This window comes from Mchenga conophoros, linkage group LG12 (genome assembly GCF_057382185.1).
Source record: "Mchenga conophoros isolate Kocher_MC1m ecotype Shallow Benthic linkage group LG12, M_conophoros_male_GT1.1, whole genome shotgun sequence".
Lineage (NCBI taxonomy): Eukaryota > Metazoa > Chordata > Actinopteri > Cichliformes > Cichlidae > Mchenga > Mchenga conophoros.
Genome location: NC_140537.1, coordinates 3,306,037 through 3,323,822, shown reverse-complemented (window position 1 = coordinate 3,323,822; position 17,786 = coordinate 3,306,037). Strand labels below are relative to the sequence as shown.

The 17,786-nt window shown below is 42.3% G+C and overlaps 1 protein-coding gene across 4 annotated transcripts; it reads left to right on the top strand.

Annotated features, from left to right (window-relative positions):
* Positions 1–29: 29 nt before the first annotated feature.
* Positions 30–17,755, top strand: ankle2 (ankyrin repeat and LEM domain containing 2). 4 transcript variants are annotated; one of them, XM_085293321.1, is made up of 14 exons: positions 1,298–1,409; positions 2,204–2,707; positions 4,643–4,834; positions 5,225–5,409; positions 5,967–6,155; positions 6,259–6,381; positions 6,746–6,809; positions 7,414–7,593; positions 7,693–7,795; positions 10,462–10,652; positions 10,897–11,755; positions 12,063–12,194; positions 15,960–16,100; positions 16,750–17,755. In XM_085293321.1, the coding sequence occupies exons 2-14, from the start codon at positions 2,215–2,217 to the stop codon at positions 16,772–16,774; spliced, it is 2,877 nt and encodes a 958-aa protein (XP_085149447.1). In that variant the 5' UTR covers positions 1,298–1,409; positions 2,204–2,214; the 3' UTR covers positions 16,775–17,755. The 4 variants fall into 4 exon arrangements, with proteins under 4 accessions (XP_085149446.1, XP_085149445.1, XP_085149447.1 ...); XM_085293320.1 differs by lacking the exon at positions 1,298–1,409 and adding an exon at positions 30–331 and having other exon boundaries at positions 15,960–17,755; XM_085293319.1 differs by lacking the exon at positions 1,298–1,409 and adding an exon at positions 260–340 and having other exon boundaries at positions 15,960–17,755.
* Positions 17,756–17,786: the final 31 nt, after the last annotated feature.

Sequence of the window (17,786 nt, the reverse complement as noted above, 5' to 3'; positions counted from 1 at the left end):
ATATATATATATATATATATATATATATATATATATATATTTTTTTTTTTCCAGACATTTTGACCCTGATTTAAAAAGATGTGATATTGGTATTTATCATAAAATTGCACTATTCATCTGTCACGGTGTGCCCATTCAAGTATAAGTTAAATATGAAACTCTGTAAATTACCCCGTATTTTTGTTTCCTGTTTCCACTTTGAATTTTTTCTTTTCAATCGTTATTTTTGCTCAGGCAGTATTTTAGACGGAAGCGGGTCCTCGCTCTGTGCATTTTGAAACCGTCGCGGTGAGAAGACACCTAGCAAAATAGCCGGGGAGAGGAGGAGGAGGTGGGAATGGTACAATTAAAATTATATATTAATATATCATTGATGTACAGTTGACTGGGGTACATGTTTACGGTTATATGCAATGTAAAACCAGAAAAAAATGTGCGTTTAACGTTCGTATCAGTTTTTATTATCACTAACCGGTAGCTCGAGTGGTTAGCTTCTTGGCTTGCCAGCTGGCTAATGACTGCTAGCATGGCTGACAATCTCAGCTTCCTGAAATGAATCGCATACCTAATGTCACTCTAATCTAATTTTCATATTTAACGATCATTCGTGCAGTTGATCGTTTCAGTTATTTGAATACCTTCGCCATGCCCTGCGTTTGTTTTACCCGATAAGTGATCAGTTTGGCCTGCGTACATGGCTTTGTGCTAACACAAAATATTTACCATTTTCTTTATACCAGTTTTACATTTCAGATTCTTCATTGTTTTTGTATTTTTCTTATTCACTGTAAAATAGTATGTCTGTTATTAACTACAAAAATCGGCGCTAGGTTATCGTTTCCTTGAATTAGTCACGTCTACTAAGGCACAGCATGATGCTATATTAAAGGCTAGCAGAAGGTACGTAAATATGAGGACGGTGTATTTTTAACTGTAGACCAGCAGCCATGTCCCGATAAAGGCTCTTGTCACCAACATGCACAAAATATTTGACATGTTACGTTGAGTATTATTATTAACAAATGTAGAAACATACGGTATTTAAAACAATAAACTAGTGATGTAGAGAGAGTTCAGCAGTGATGTTATTTAAACCCATGTCACATCCAGTGTAAGGTGTCATCTAAATGATCTTTAACCACAACAGTAGCATATTTTAAGAGAAAGAAATGTTTAAAAAATCGATTTGTGATTGGCTGCTGTCACTTTCAAGTGAGCTAGTTGTAAATTTTCCTATAGTCCTAAACGCATCGTGCGCCCTCCCTTAAATTTGAACATGCGCAGAACGTGTTGTAAACAATGAGACTCTTCCAGACCGTCTCCAGCTTTGTGTCTGTCCAACAGTTGATCTGTGCAAAACTAAACGGTTTCCCATAGCTCTCCGCACATTCAATAAAAAATGTTCCTTGGTAAGTAAAGAGACACATTTGTGACTAATTTTTTTTTTTATCAGCATCATCACTGCGAACACGTATCACATTTATTACGTTACAGCCTGAAAACCCACCTCGAATGACATACTTGGGCGTGACAGCGTGCGAATGAACATACTAATATTGTTATTATGCACTTACTTTAATGCAGATTTATATTGGTCAGTATTCCAGCCCCATCTACATTCCTTCCGAGCAGCGTCTCTTGTGCTAGCTTTGTCAGGCAAACTCCCGGCTTTTAAAGCTGACTTGCTGGTTAGCAGGCTAGCTAGTAGATGCTAGTCCAACACTGGTCTCGGTGGTTCTGTTGAGGCATAATATGCTACGTTAAAATAAGCATTTAGACCATCAGTACCACCGGGTGTTTTTCTGTCATATTAATTAAAAAATTCATTGAGGCTGTTGAAGACACATACTCATGCTTATTAAATGTAAATGATTATCTTTTTGCTACTGAAAGGGGGGGGGGGGTGTCAGTGATGGTAGTATCGGTGTGTTACATTTTAAAACTTTGGACTGACTGTTGGAGTATATTAAATTATACATGGCATTTAGCTATTGTGCACGCAGTAATTAGAGACTGTTTAATTGCACACGTGTGGAATGCAGTGGAAAATGTTGACATACTAGTCTAAGCTTGATTTAGACATCCATCAACTTTTAGTTTAAGTACTACTTATTTTTATGAGTAATGATAAAACTTTAGTGTATAGGAAGTTGTTTATCAATAGCTGCTGTTTGTAAATGCTGAAGTTTGTGCTGTGTTACAGGGAGCTGAAGCATGGAGGCGGCTCTGAGCAGGTTGAGGGGGCTAAGTGCCGATGAACTGTCCGAGGAGTTTGCCCGGGCAAACGTCAAGTGTGGACCCATTACACCCACCACCCGTGCCACCTATGAGAGGAAATTAGCCCGTATCCTGGCTGGACCAGAGAGCAGTACCACTGAAACAGACAGCAGCTCTTCAGCTGGTGCCTTGAACATTGTGGTGGATCATGCCAAATCTCTGTCATGTGCCACCTCGGCTGTTGTGCCCACAACCTCTGGAGCAAGCAGCAGCTCCTCAAAGGCTGCCAATGAAGAGTTGGACTTTGGCTACGGTGTGGGTCTCAACCCTCCAGAGGAAGAAGAAATATCAGAAAATACAAACTCAAACAGCTCTGCTGAGGGCAGTAACTTGCAGTCCAAAGTGGAAACTCCTTCAAAGCCAGCACAAGTGTCCCCAACCCTTTATTATGGAGTGTGTCCACTTTGGGAGGATGTCTTGGCAAGAAATGGTAAGAGAAACTCAGCTTCTTACTTTTTTAGAGTCCATTAGATATCATGTTTAATTTTGGTATGAAGAATTACTTGCCAAGTGTTGTTGACTTTGGAAATTGTAGAAACAATACTTTGAAACAATTTAGCATTACTTCACGCAGTTTAAAAACATGGTACAACACGCTGTTTTTGCCCCACCTGTTTGCGTTTCAAGTAGTGTAGAGGAACTGAGCCCTGCCACCAGTAAGACGATGGCAGGAATGAAGCAAATGAGTCCATTTTATAAACCCCAAAAAATCTGAACTATAGCGACAGCTTCTATCCTAGTACAAGTTATTTTGGAGCAGCTTTGCTCTCTTTTCACCATCCTTCACCTGTCTTTACTGTTATTGACACTAGCTGTGGAGATGCTCCCAGCTGCTGGATGACTAGTTAGCATTATTTTGCATGCATTTGTTAGTCTAATTTTAGAAATGTAGTTATTACTGTTTATGTTTCCTAGACTGTGTGACATGATATTTGTCCTTTTAAGACGGTGAACTTTGGAGTAACAATTGTTGGAATTATTGTCTTGTAATAACCTATATTAGTCATATGACTAGCATATTATCACAATGGCTTTAATTCAGTGGCTCTAACAACAGAATTGCAGTAACTGTTTAGGATTACAGGCAGCTGTCACTATGAGATCCAAACAGATACTGATGCAAGTGAAGGAGGCTATCATTTGGCTGAAAACTAAAATAAACCTATCCTATCAGACTGATTGCAAAAATGTAAGAAATGGCCAAATAAACAATTGTGTTTGTTCTTGAAAATAAATAGATGCACTGTCCAATTTAGCAACTCCAAATGACTTGAAAAATCACAGAAGACAACTAAAGCAAATGTTAAGAAAGACTGGAAAAAAAGGGGGGTTAGGAAATTTCACACCAAGTCAACAAATTCAAAAATCTCAAGTAGGTAAGTGCATAACTGTCAGGGTCTACAATCGAGAGACGTCTTCATGAATTGAAATACAGAGTGTTTATAACGAGACACAAACCATGCTCAGTTACTCAGTTCCACTCAGGATGAAGAAACCTAAAACAGACCACAAACTCCTAAAAGATTCTTCGGACACAAACAAAATTAAAATGTACTAGAATGATGGGAAGAGGAAAATATGAAGAAGGAAAGAGAACATTTATGATCTGAAAGATCTCATCTGTTGAATATGGTGCAGTAAATATTATGGCATGGGCATCATGTGACTGCTCATAGTGTACAGGGTTATAATCTCCAAAACTGATTTAACCACCCAAAGCCCCGTTTCTCAAGACAAAGAAAAGGGATATTCTACAGTGTTTGTCAAATAGCCTTTTAAGTTGTTGAAAATGAGGAGCTAAGTATAAAAATGCATGTAATTCCAACAGTTAATGTAATAATGTTGTTAAACCGCTTGAATTAAAGCTAAAAGTCTGTGCTTCACTAAATAAAAACAATTTATATTGGATTGAAGCATTTAAATTTGCAGTGTTGTTACAAAAAGTACTTCAAAGGCAAAGAACAGAAGAAATGTCTCAGAAATATGGTTTATCCAATAATAATCAGATAATTAAGATATTTTTTATTTATATATATATATATATATATATATATATTTGTTTAGTGGACAAACATTTTCTTTTCTTGGCAGTGAGCAGTCAGGCAGTAGGACAGCCTGACCTCTGGGGCAATGATCTAAATTCACTTTGAGCTTCCATAAAAATCAGTGCTGTTAATGTTAATCAGTCAAGGCAGGCTTTTTTTGCAGTTGCAGAAGCAGTGGCACTTACGTGGCTGACAAGACAGACAGGGCAAAAAATGTGGAAAAAACCCAGCCACCGGTTAGGCCACTGTAAAACACAACAATTAAGGAAAAACGGAGTACCAAATAAAAGAATTAAAATGGTTTTTGTGTTTTTCTGCAGAGGGAGCACATGTGTACTCAGATAAGAAAGATGCCCTTCAAGCTGTAAAGACGATGAAGGGAGCCCGTTTTAAAGCCTTTTCCAACCGTGAGGATGCTGAGAAGTTTGCTAAGGGGATCTGTGATTACTTTCCCTCTCCCAGCAAGTCGGTCTGTGTATCTCCTGTCAAACCAGGCCTGCCCATTAGTAAAGGTAAGTACATGAAATGATTTAGGCTTCGCTTCTAAAAGAGCTTCACGGTATTTTTTTTGTGTATTTTTATTCAATTGAATTAGTTTTTATTTTCTCATCTTGTGTTAGTTTATTGCCTGATAAAGCAGTGCACCGTTATCAGTCAAAATTGTTATCGCTTTTAAGTGAAGTGGCATCTGTGAGCTGATCGCTGTATTTATTACAGTGTGAATATAGAGGTGCAGCATAGTTCAAAGATTTCACAGTTTGCTGATGTATCTGACATGTTAAAAGGCACAAGCGGATAAAAAGACTACAGATCGAGCTAGAATCCGAGCCATTGTGCAAGGCACTCCTGAAAAATTCTTCACTGCAGTGACCAGCTTCGTCTCTTTCTCCCTTCCACCCCAGACAACGTGGAGGTCGATACCATCAACCGGGAGCGTGCCAACAGTTTTAAGAGCCCGCGCTCCCAGGACCTGACGGCCAAACTAAGGAAAGCTGTGGAGAAGGGCGATGAGACGGCCTTCAGCGAACTGGTCTGGGGCAATCCACGCTATCTCATTGGCTCAGGAGATAATCCCACTATTGTTCAGGTGGGAACATGTAGTGAATACTTTTGGTATATTCGGACTGTTTATAACGCTGACTGAAAGTTGCATGGTATTTAGCATCTTAAGATAGCACAGAGATGCCGCCACAATCTCTGGAAAGTCTTTGCTATTAATAGAGTAGCATGGCCTGACTTGCCATTTGTTGATACATAAATATTTTGACTCTATCAGCGCCAGCCTTTCAGTTACTGTGTGTGTCAAGCTTGTAGCTCCTGAGACAAAAACAAAAGTGAATTTACCTGCTGGATGTGCTGAAATGGAATTTTTGCATCAAAGTAATTCATGTGTTTGTTTTACATTTAAAAGTACTTTAAAAATTGGGATTTAAAGTGTTCATAGTTGATGCTAGTATATTATAAATAACTGTTTGTTTATTAAGCTGCAGGTATTCAAATAAAATCAGTGGCATGTTGTTAATCCCTGATTAATCCCAAAGTCAGATTCTGATTTTTAGAAAAAAACGTGCAGTTTCTGTTAACTGGAGATTAAAAAGGATTCCTGACCCATTCAGTCGTTCCTCTGTGGTTTGTTATGTTCAGGAGGGCTGCCGGTACAATGTAATGCACGTGGCAGCCAAGGAAAACCAGGCAGGGATTGCTCAGCTGCTGCTGGACACCTTGGAAAACCCAGAGTTTATGCGCCTCATGTACCCAGATGACCAGGAAGTCATGCTGCAGAAACGAATCCGCTACATTGTAGACCTTTACCTCAACACTCCAGATAAAGCTGTCAGTTCTTTCACACTCCCAATTGAACCTGAATAGATTCATTTTAAATAATAATATGAACAGAGCCCAGTAACTTTATTATTTTGTTTTTCCCCCACTGTAGGGCTTTGAAACACCGCTCCACTTTGCCTGTAAGTTTGGGTGTCCAGATGTGGTCAATGTCCTGTGCTCGCATCCTGACATTGATAAGAACCGTGAGAATAAGGATGGCCAGACGCCTAGGGATGTAAGTGCTTACATTTCGAACCATTATTTAAACGAGCAGCACACACAGATGCACACACATGGAGCATGGATTAAACCACAGGAGTGACCGTGAATGTGTACGCATTTATATGAGTGCTGTCTAGCAAATACAGTCTGTCTCAGTGCAATCCTCGCAGTAGTTGTTCAGGGAGGCGCAGTTATGCCCACACAGGTTTTTAAGCTGTGACCTCTAAGCTTGCTTTTTGAATTCCTTTGGCAGCAATCACTCACTGAACATTGTAAGCTAAACTTAGATGAGCAAATTCTTTCCTCACTTGATCCAGCAACAGCTGTACATAAATGTCTGTTCACGCATCATTATTTTGTTTCCCTCTTTCCCACAGCTTATATGCAGCAGAAAGAATAAAAGTCCAGAAGTGAAACAGAAGATAAGTGACTACCTGGAGGGTAAGGGATTAGCACATTTCTTACAAATTAAGTTTGTTCTCCTTGGGCTGGTTCAACACACAGCATGTGACATCTTAGTTTTTTGTTTTTTTTAAATCTGTCCTTTTAATATTTGTAAAATTGGAGCTGTTAAGTGTCGGTCATAATAGTCTTGTGAGCTTGAAAAAAGAGCCCTGGATGTCTTTAGGTTTGAGAGGTGAAACGTATTTACAAAACTAAAGAAATCCAGTTACTTTTTTCAAGCTCTCGAGACTGCATGTGTTAGTGTTACTGAGCGGGTATACTCATGAATAAACTGCAACAAGTTTGTTTTGCAAATCATGACAAGTTTTTGTTCAGTCCGGTGAGAGTTGAAGGCATCTGGTGTGCAGCGTCAGAGCATTTGGCACGGCGTTCTGCATACTGTATTTCTTTATACCATTTGGTATGCGCACACTGCCAACGCCATATGCAGCAGCCACATGACAACACATAAACTTAGATTTTGTTTTGACGTACTCTGCCAGCTTAAGGTTCGACTCCCACCGCTTCCACCTTTGACGATATGTAAATGTTGTCATGAGTTATGTTGTCATGCTGACTTTGAGTCTCTGTTGTTTCACAGACCGTTGCTATATCCCTTTGCTGAGAGCAACTGACAATACCTCCCAGCCCATCATTGGTGCTCCATGGTCACCTGAGTCCTCAGAAAGTCTCTCGCTAATCCAGCGACACACAAGAAGCCCCAAGGATCCCATGATGGCTGTCACTGCCTTTGCTGGCCCCCTAAACCCCTCTAAAGCAAGTTTAAAAACAACAACAACAAAAAAACCTGCTTATCAGTGTTTATGAAGGCCGTAATAATTTTTTTTTTAAAACACATATTGTCTTCCACTGTAGGCAGATGATTTTCGCCGGTTCTGGAAGACGCCACCCAGAGACCGGGCAGAACTTTACCACCACATACTTAAGTCTGATCCTGACAGAGGGGCGGAGAGAGTAGGCAGGTACGTCCAAAACCTAAGTCTTATTTTATTTTCAGTAACTTTCTCAGGAATATCTGTGTCCGCTGTGATGCACAGATATCATCTGTTAAATGCCATCTCTGCACTTTTCACATAGTCATACATATTGGAAGCTTTCACTTCATTATGGATGATTAGCTAAACCACAGTAGGATACAGTTTTTAATCCATCCCATCCATCCATCCATCCATCCATCTTCATCCGCTTTATCCGAGGCCGGGTCGCGGGGGCAGCAGCCTAAGCAAAGAGGCCCAGACCTCCCTCTCCCCAGCCACCTCCTCCAGCTTATCCGGGGGAACACCAAGGCGTTCCCAGGCCAGCCGAGAGATATAATCTCTCCAGCGTGTCCTGGGTCTGCCCCGGGGCCTCCTCCCGGTGGGACATGCCTGGAACACCTCACCCAGGAGGCGCCCAGGGGGCATCCTTGTCAGATGCCCGAACCACCTCAGCTGGCTCCTTTCGATGTGGAGCAGCAGCTGCTCTACTCTGAGCCCCTCCCGGATGGCCGAACTTCTCACCCTATCTCTAAGGGAGAGGCCAGCCACCCTTCGGAGGAAGCTCATTTCTGCCGCTTGTATCCGCGATCTCGTTCTTTCGGTCACTACCCACAGCTCGTGGCCATAGGTGAGGGTAGGGACGTAGATCGACCGGTAAATTGAGAGCTTCGCTTTTACACTCAGCTCCCTCTTCACCACGACGGACCGGTGCAGCGTCTGCATTACTGCAGCTGCAGCCCCAATCCGTCTGTCAATCTCCGGCTCCCTTCTCCCATCACTCGCGAACAAGACCCCGAGATACTTGAACTCCTCCACTTGGGGCAGGAACTCATCCCCGACCCGGAGTGGGCACTCCACCCTTTTCCGGCTGAGAACCATGGCCTCAGATTTGGAGGTGCTGATCCTCATTCCCGCTGCTTCACACTCGGCTGCGAACCGTTCCAGTGCGAGCTGAAGGCCCTCACCCGATGAAGCCAACAGAACCACATCATCCGCAAAAATCAGAGATGAGATTCTGAGGCCACCAAAGCGAAAGCCCTCCGCCACTTGGCTGCGCCTAGAAATCCTGTCCATAAAAATTATGAACAGAACCGGAGACAAAGGGCAGCCCTGGCGGAGCCCATCACCCACCGGGAACGAGTCCGACTTATTGCCGGCAATGCGAACCAAGCTCTTACAACGGTTGTATAGGGATCGAATGGGCCGTAGCAATGGGCCAGACACCCCATATTCCCGCAACACCTCCCACAGGACACCCCGAGAGACACGGTCGAATGCCTTCTCCAAGTCCACAAAACACATGTAGACTGGTTGGGCAAACTGCCATGCACCCTCAAGTATCCTGGAGAGGATAAAGAGCTGGTCCAGTGTTCCGCGACCAGGACGAAAACCGCATTGTTCCTCCTGTATCCGAGGTTCGACTAACGGAGGAACTCTCCTTTCCAGCACCCTGGCATAGACTTTCCCAGAGAGGCTGAGGAGTGTGATCCCCCTGTAGTTGGAACACACCCTCCGGTCCCCCTTCTTAAAGATGGGGACCACCACCCCGGTCTGCCAGTCCACAGGTACTGCCCCTGATCTCCACGCAACATTGCAGAGGCGTGTCAACCAGGACAGCCCTACAACGTCCAGAGCCTTCAGGAACTCGGGGCGGACCTCATCAACACCAGGGGCTCTGCCACCAAGGAGTTGTTTAACTGCACAGGCTAACCAAGCCCGATAGGCCTCCTCCTTCAGCCTGGTGGCTCCCTTCACCTCTGGTGTCCACCAAAAACTGTCAACCAAATGGTGGACAGTTTTTAATGTTTTGTTTAATGTTTAAAATGTTTTGTATTCCATATACCACTGAGAATAGAACAGCCCATTATGTAACTATGTGAAGGTCGACTTATGCATTAACCTTCCCCGTCAATAATTGGAATAATCAGCTCTTCAAATTACCAAAATAATATTTAGCAGTTTATTACTATTATTCTGCTATAATGGTGGATACTCATAATAATCATGGCTAAAGTTTTAGTTAATGAGGTCTGGGTTTGTTTGGGCTTTTCCCCCTGACTCTTGGCTCTCTAAAATATTGGAGAGGATATCCTTATTATGATAATTTCAGGTTTCTTCCTGTTAAAAGGGAGTTTTTCCCCTTCCCACTGTTGCCATGTGCTTGCTCATAGCTCATCTGATTGATGGGGTTTACTTACTATTATTGGAAGGTATTTATGTTACAATATAAAGCGCCTTGAGGTAACTGTTATTGTGATTTGGTGTGATATAAATAAAACTGAATTGAATAGATCTGGCTGTGAGCAACAAAGTCCACCTCCTGTTCAAATGAATTTGTAAAGGAAAATCATAACAAAGCTGGCTTAAAGGTAAGGAGAAGCTCATTTTAGAGAGCGGATGACCTGAGTGACTGAATCAAAGTCCAGTTTAAGATAATTGAGGACTAGTTTTGTGTTTTTTGGAAACATGCACAGCTTCTTTTTTTAAAGTCCAACAGTAGAAATATAAATCGAAATTAATGTAATGGGTTAATTTTGATTATGCATCCTTTTAACCCACGCAGATCAGCTTCAACATTAGCCACAATCATGGGGAACCAATAAATAAACAAATATCTTTGTTATTTAAATGAATCTACGTCTTGCCTACAGAGACCTAGCTCATGAGATGGGACACCCCTGGGCGGAATATTGGGACTTCCTGGATAGTTTTGTGGATCTGTCATCTGGTGAGGGGCTCCGCAAGCTGGACGATTACCTGAGCAAGAAGGATTTCAGTTCACGGACTCATGAGGGGGCCGGCGAGAATGAAACCAGCAACAGGTTTAAAACCCCCTCTCCAGGTACAAAGTGCTTTGTATTTGAGAAGTATGGGTTGCTGAGATGGACTGTGCACATTTCTGATCACATCCTGATTTAATGTGTTAATTTTTAGTGATGTAGCGTAATCAGTGTGTTTCTCAAGTATAGCCTCTTGTTATATTAAATGGTCTTTGCAAAGTTTCATACCTCGTTTTTTTGCCCTAAAGCAAAGTGCACCACTCTTTAGTTTACAGTTTTTTGTTACTCATTCTTCGCTGATTGCAGGGAAGCCCAAAAAGTTCTGCAACTCTATTTCTGTTGGTGCCTTCCTGGACGAGGGTGACGATATCAGCCTTGAGGAGATGAAGAACCGGCAGAACGCAGCACTCACCAGCATCACCTCCTGTGCTGCATCCAAGGACGTCCTGAAAGGAGCTGTGGGTGGCCGCGAGTTCCACATCGCGCTCCGCCACCACGGGGCCGACCTGATCGAGACTGCTGCCGAGCAGGACCTGCTGTGCTGCTGCAAAGACGGCCTCCTGTCGCCTGGTGTAGTCTGTAAAAACGGGGTGTGCTCCTCCTCCAGAGATAGGACTCACAATGGAGACAAGGTGTCCCCACGCACCTCCCCATCCTCTTCCTGCATGCTGTCGCCTATTTCCAATCTCATGGTGGAGTTTGAGCGCATGTCTCTGCAGGAGCCACCAGACAGTCCCACCAGCTGCAGAGAGAGAAGGAGCAGTGGTGGGAACCGTCATAGGGAGGCTCGGGACTATAACTCCTCCTCAGCCACAGACCTGAGCTCTGGGCTGAACCTCCTGTCTCTCAGTCACAGCGGTCAAGATGGTGAGACTGTGGATGGGCCAGGCTGGAGAACAGAGGGAGCAGGTAAAGAAGAGAGGCACAGCAGCGGCAGCTCAGAGGAGTACTTTGAAGCAGAGGAGAGTCTGGAGATGCTGGGTAGGACTAGGGGGTCAGTGTCAGGGTTGCGCAATTTCTGCGCTAGGTCCAAGTCATGGGACCACGGGGGCAGGGACTTAAGCAGCTCAGGATCCTCTGGGTCCTCTTATAAGTCCTTAGAGAACTCCCATGAGTTCTTACCCAGGACCCCACCACATGTCAGAAGAGGACTTTTTATTGATGGGTGAGTCGCACTTGCTTTCACTGCAGAGGATTCAGTTTATAGCAGACAAATAGAAAATGTTCCTGAGAATCTTTAAGTTTGGTATTGTAAATAAAATTAAATATGAGACTATGTGGAAAAGAAACTGAACTACATGAAGCATTTGTGAATATTTCTGTGATAATCCAGAGAAGTACTGTGTAACACACTCTGAGCTAGATGCTGTTAGTGGGATGTGACAGGCAGACGGTACAATTAGGAGCAGTCTGATGATCCCCAACTGAGCTGAAGTGATAAGTAGCTGATTAATCGTCTGTCTTTTTTACAGTGATTCTCCAACCAAACTGGACAGAGCGGTCCTGTCAGCAATAGAGGGCACAGACATCGATCCTCAGAAGTATCCGAGTATTCATAAGTGGAAGAGCACAGTGAAGTCATACTCTGCCTCAGATATGCAGAGGTTAGTAAGCTTGGCTGGCATATCAATGCAGGGTTTCCACCAGTGTTTTACAGGCTGTGTGTGTGTTTGATGGCAGTTGTAGGCAGACTTAAAAAGAATAATGAACCAGGTGAATGTCAACAGCTAACATAATTATATCTGTTCTGCTGCTATCTGTCAACTTATGTCCATTAATCATGGATTACAGTAGGCTAGGTCCTGCTTGGCTAATCTACATAAACTGTGAATTGGTGCTTTCTTGCTTGTGTTGGCTGGGAAGTATGCCCTTTTGTTTTTTCCCCCTCTTTTTCTCCACAGTGTGCAGAGATGCAGCTAGGCTAGCACAGCTCCATTGTTTTCCTCTGTCGTACAGTTAGCATTATAGCTAGTTAAATTTCCTGCAAACCCTGTTCATAGTTATTTGTATGCTTATTTCACGTGTGGGTGTGATCCTGCTGGCTTCAAAGGTTTCAGTACCAGGTGATGATGATGATGATGATGATGATAATACTTTTTCATGTCTTTAATCAGCACTAAAGGTCAGTTTAGTGCAGTAGTTGCTGAAATGGGAACTGAGAACCAGTTCTGTGTAATATGTGTAATGCACATTTTTTTTGAGTAACAACCCCAACACTGATCACAACAAAGAGGGGAGACGCCTCCAACATGCACAAACATTTGACCACACAGAATGCGGTTAATTTGCACAAATGTTATGTCTTTGATATGCAGCTTAGCAAATGTGGTGACTCTCAAAATGTAGCCAAGGAGAATTGATGAGAAATCAAATCAATAAGAGATACTGATAATAGAATCGAAATTGCTAAATTCTTATCAGTTCCCGTCCCTTGCATTTGCTTTTATTATCTTGCTTTTCATTACTGTTTAAGCTTAAAAACTGGCTCTGCACACAGCTTAGAAGCTGTTATTTTTATTTTACATTTTACATCATGACAGAGGGCATCCACAGAAACATTGGTGGAAAAAAGAGAAATCAGTACTGAAATCTACAAGACTGACATTTAAACTACTGTACATTCAGATCTTACAGATTCTGGCATGTAAATGAACTGGTGTTTTCTACAGGGAGTGCAGAATTATTAGGCAAGTTGTGTTTTTGAGGAATAATTTTATTATTGAACAACAACCATGTTCTCAATGAACCCAAAAAACTCATTAATATCAAAGCTGAATGTTTGTGGAAGTAGTTTTTAGTTTGTTTTTAGTTTTAGCTATTTTAGGGGGATATCTGTGTGTGCAGGTGACTATTACTGTGCATAATTATTAGGCAACTTAACAAAAAACAAATATATACCCATTTCAATGATTTATTTTTACCAGTGAAACCAATATAACATCTCCACATTCACAAATAGACATTTCTGACATTCAAAAACAAAACAAAAACAAATCAGCGACCAATATAGCCACCTTTCTTTGCAAGGACACTCAAAAGCCTGCCATCCATGGATTCTGTCAGTGTTTTGATCTGTTCACCATCAACATTGCGTGCAGCAGCAACCACAGCCTCCCAGACACTGTTCAGAGAGGTGTACTGTTTTCCCTCCTTGTAAATCTCACATTTGATGATGGACCACAGGTTCTCAATGGGGTTCAGATCAGGTGAACAAGGAGGCCATGTCATTAGTTTTTCTTCTTTTATACCCTTTCTTGCCAGCCACGCTGTGGAGTACTTGGACGCGTGTGATGGAGCATTGTCCTGCATGAAAATCATGTTTTTCTTGAAGGATGCAGACTTCATCCTGTACCACTGCTTGAAGAAGGTATCTTCCAGAAACTGGCAGTAGGACTGGGAGTTGAGCTTGACTCCATCCTCAACCCGAAAAGGCCCCACAAGCTCATCTTTGATGATACCAGCCCAAACCAGTACTCCACCTCCACCTTGCTGGCGTCTGAGTGGGACTGGAGCTCTCTGCCCTTTACCAATCCAGCCACGGGCCCATCCATCTGGCCCATCAAGACTCACTCTCATTTCATCAGTCCATAAAACCTTAGAAAAACCAGTCTTGAGATATTTCTTGGCCCAGTCTTGACGTTTCAGCTTGTGTCTTGTTCAGTGGTGGTCGTCTTTCAGCCTTTCTTACCTTGGCCATGTCTCTGAGTATTGCACACCTTGTGCTTTTGGGCACTCCAGTGATGTTGCAGCTCTGAAATATGGCCAAACTGGTGGCAAGTGGCATCTTGGCAGCTGCACGCTTGACTTTTCTCAGTTCATGGGCAGTTATTTTGCGCCTTGGTTTTTCCACACGCTTCTTGCGACCCTGTTGACTATTTTGAATGAAACGCTTGATTGTTCGATGATCACGCTTCAGAAGCTTTGCAATTTTGAGACTGCTGCATCCCTCTGCAAGGTATCTCACTGTTTTTGACTTTTCTGAGCCTGTCAAGTCCTTCTTTTGACCCATTTTGCCAAAGGAAAGGACGTTGCCTAATAATTATGCACACCAGATATAGGGTGTTGATGTCATTAGACCACATCCCTTCTCATTACAGAGATGCACATCACCTAATATGCTTAATTGGTAGTAGGCTTTCGAGCCTATACAGCTTGGAGTAAGACAACATGCATGAAGAGGATGATGTGGACAAAATACTCATTTGCCTAATAATTCTGCACTCCCTGTATTAATTTGAACACGGCACATTCACAGAGGACTTCCCTCTATACCGAAGTGCTTTCTCACAGTCATATTCTCACTCAAATGGATGTATAACTTGGGGCTCACCATCTTGCACGCTGAGTCGGGGATTGATCAACCCACTCTCCAACCTGAGCCACCCAAAGAATGTGCTCTTTGCCCTTTAAATCATGTGTTAACTCAAAATCAAGAGTCCAAATACACCTCTTTAAATCCAGGGTGCAGAGATAAAGGCAACTATTAAACACGCACCCACGCAGGGTAGTCTCAGGTAGTGGTGTGCGGATTGATACTAAAATATCGATTCCTCTGATACCAGCCATTTATGGTCTAGAATCAATTCTCATATTAAAATATCGATATTTTAGTAATTTGGGGTAAATTTGTAGTTTATCATTAACAGGAACACAGTGGAAAGAAACTATATAATTCGGATTGTCTACATTGGAAGGAACTACTTCCTCTTCCGCCTTTCATAGTCATGTGCGAAATACAGCTGAATAAATGTGTCCAGCTCCTTGGCGTGCGCACTCACAACAATGGCTGAGCGTAAATGGAGTCATCCATGGACACGTTTTACCTCCACAAACAGCCGAGACGCGGTTTGCGATACATGTGGCAAGACAGTGAGGTGTTGTGGCAACACCACTAACCTCCTCAAACACCTCACAGTAAATCATATGACAGAATATGACGAGTGTATGTTGAGGCGAACTGAAGAGGAGGACAGGGACGGGTGCTGCTAGGGCGAGACAGACGTCTCTCATTGAGTCCTTTAGTGCTGCAGGCAGGCAAGATGCTCAAATAGCCACAACTTCAGGTTTTTTATTTTTATAAGATAATTCTGCATTATTAAATGATAACAAGTAGTCTGATATCCCATAATCATTATGAAGCTATAATTTGAGATACAGTAAAAGATACAATAAATAAAATAAGTTTTTGTACAAAGTATCGGATCAGTATCCTCGATACCATCCTGGATTTTACTTGGTATCGGATCGGAAAGGAAATGAGTGGTATCGCACATCACTAGTCTCAGGCCAGTCCCCCAAATAATATGCTTTATATTTACCATTCAATTTATTCTAAAACACTGATTATTGTGTTGATCTGTATTGTGTAGCTGGCCTAGCCCTGCAGTGGTAAAACCACGACTCAGGATGCAGCATCAGACTCCCGGCTCTCCTATCAGCGGCCTGATGTCCCCCACCGGCCGCTTCAGCCCCGCTCGGCACGCTGCCTCACCGGACTTCAGCCCCAGCCGGTACAGCCCTGCCAACATTAGCTACATTCAGCGCCTCAAGCACTTGAACGAGCCGTCAGTTTAACTGCACCCACCTCCTGCGCTACAATGCAGCCATACCCTCTCCAAGCCCTGCCTTCTCTCACACACCCGAATCCAGCTGTACAGAGCTGGCTACACCAGAGCTCAGAAACCACAAACCTAACAGAAATATGCACAAAGTGTCTGGAAGATTTGTATTAATGATGTATGGTACGACTCCTACGTAACACAGGAATTCTCATCACAGTTAGGTTGTGATGTCAACTCCAGACTTTAAAAGGTAAAAAACAAAACAAACCTTGCTAATTTATGTACTGTATGGGTGTGGACCATGTTGAATTGACGGTAACGTTATTTGTGGCAAGTGTGAAGCACCTTTATCATAGCCTGACTCAACTTTTATGAATATTGTGAACACAAGCCACACCCCCCCAAAGTTAGTTGATCACTAAAACTTTAGTGAGGGATCCTAAAAGGATTGTCACTGAAGATGTTCTTAAAAAAAATTAAAATGTCAATATTTTAAAAATTATTTTTTGTATGTTGGTCAGTAGCACAAAATTTAAATGTTTTTATTAATGGTGTTAAAACAGACTGCCATTTCCTATGTTCTTTTTTCCCCCCTCAGTTCAGGAATTGCCTTAATTTTCTGAAGTGATGGACCAGCTCTCTGTCAGTTTGGACACATTTCCTCTAGCTCATACATGAAATGTATGGAAAATAAAGCAACTGAGATCTTCCATGTTTTTATTTTGTCCTTCAATAAATTCATACAATTTCCATCTTTTCTCGGTAGTTCCTGGACATATCTGGACTTTTTCTTTCTGTCGCTGTTGGCGGCCTTAGAGACTGTGCAATTTTTTTTCTTTATCTTTTTTCTGGAGTATCTTTTATGGGCAAACATCTCCTACAATGTATGAATGACAAAACACACCCATCAGTATAGTATTATTTCAGATTTGGCTAGTGCCTGGTGTTGCGATCACTTTAAAGCTGTGTGAAGTGATTTGTAACCACTAGGGGGCGAGAAAGACTCAAAGTAACTTGATAGGGTTTCTATGTCCTGTTACGACTGTCTTGTTAATGAAACTGCCTTATGATACAGAGAATACAGATTAGTTGAGAGCTGCTTAAAATATGAAGTTGATTAGCAGAACATGCGACCCTCATGATAGAATTTGATTTTAACAAAGTGCTAAGTAGAGCTTTGAGGCCCAAAATTTCAGTAATCCCTCAGGTGGTAAAACTGACTTCAAGTAAACTTGTGTAGATAACGGCAAGTTCTTGCAGTCCTCTAAAAACCTGCTGTATCCAGTCTGTATTGTAGGGATAACATCACTGCTGGGTGAGGGCTTATCAGCTGTGTCTAGGACTAAAAAGCCAATTATCCTGAATATTCAGATGGCCACTCACATTTAAAGAATGTATTTTTTGTGTGAACTATACCTTTATCCGAGAGCACAAACTACTTCAGTGCGAAGATTGTGTCGTCATCCTCGTGTTCTCAGATGACAACAGATCTAATTCTGGTTTCTGAATGTGGAACTTTGCAAAAATGTACCTTAAAAAAACTTAACATGCTTCTTGTGCTTTTAGCATTCTGTGCTTTATTAAAACTTAACTTTCATGGTGAATTCTTTCTGTATGTCTAGACCTCATTTGCTT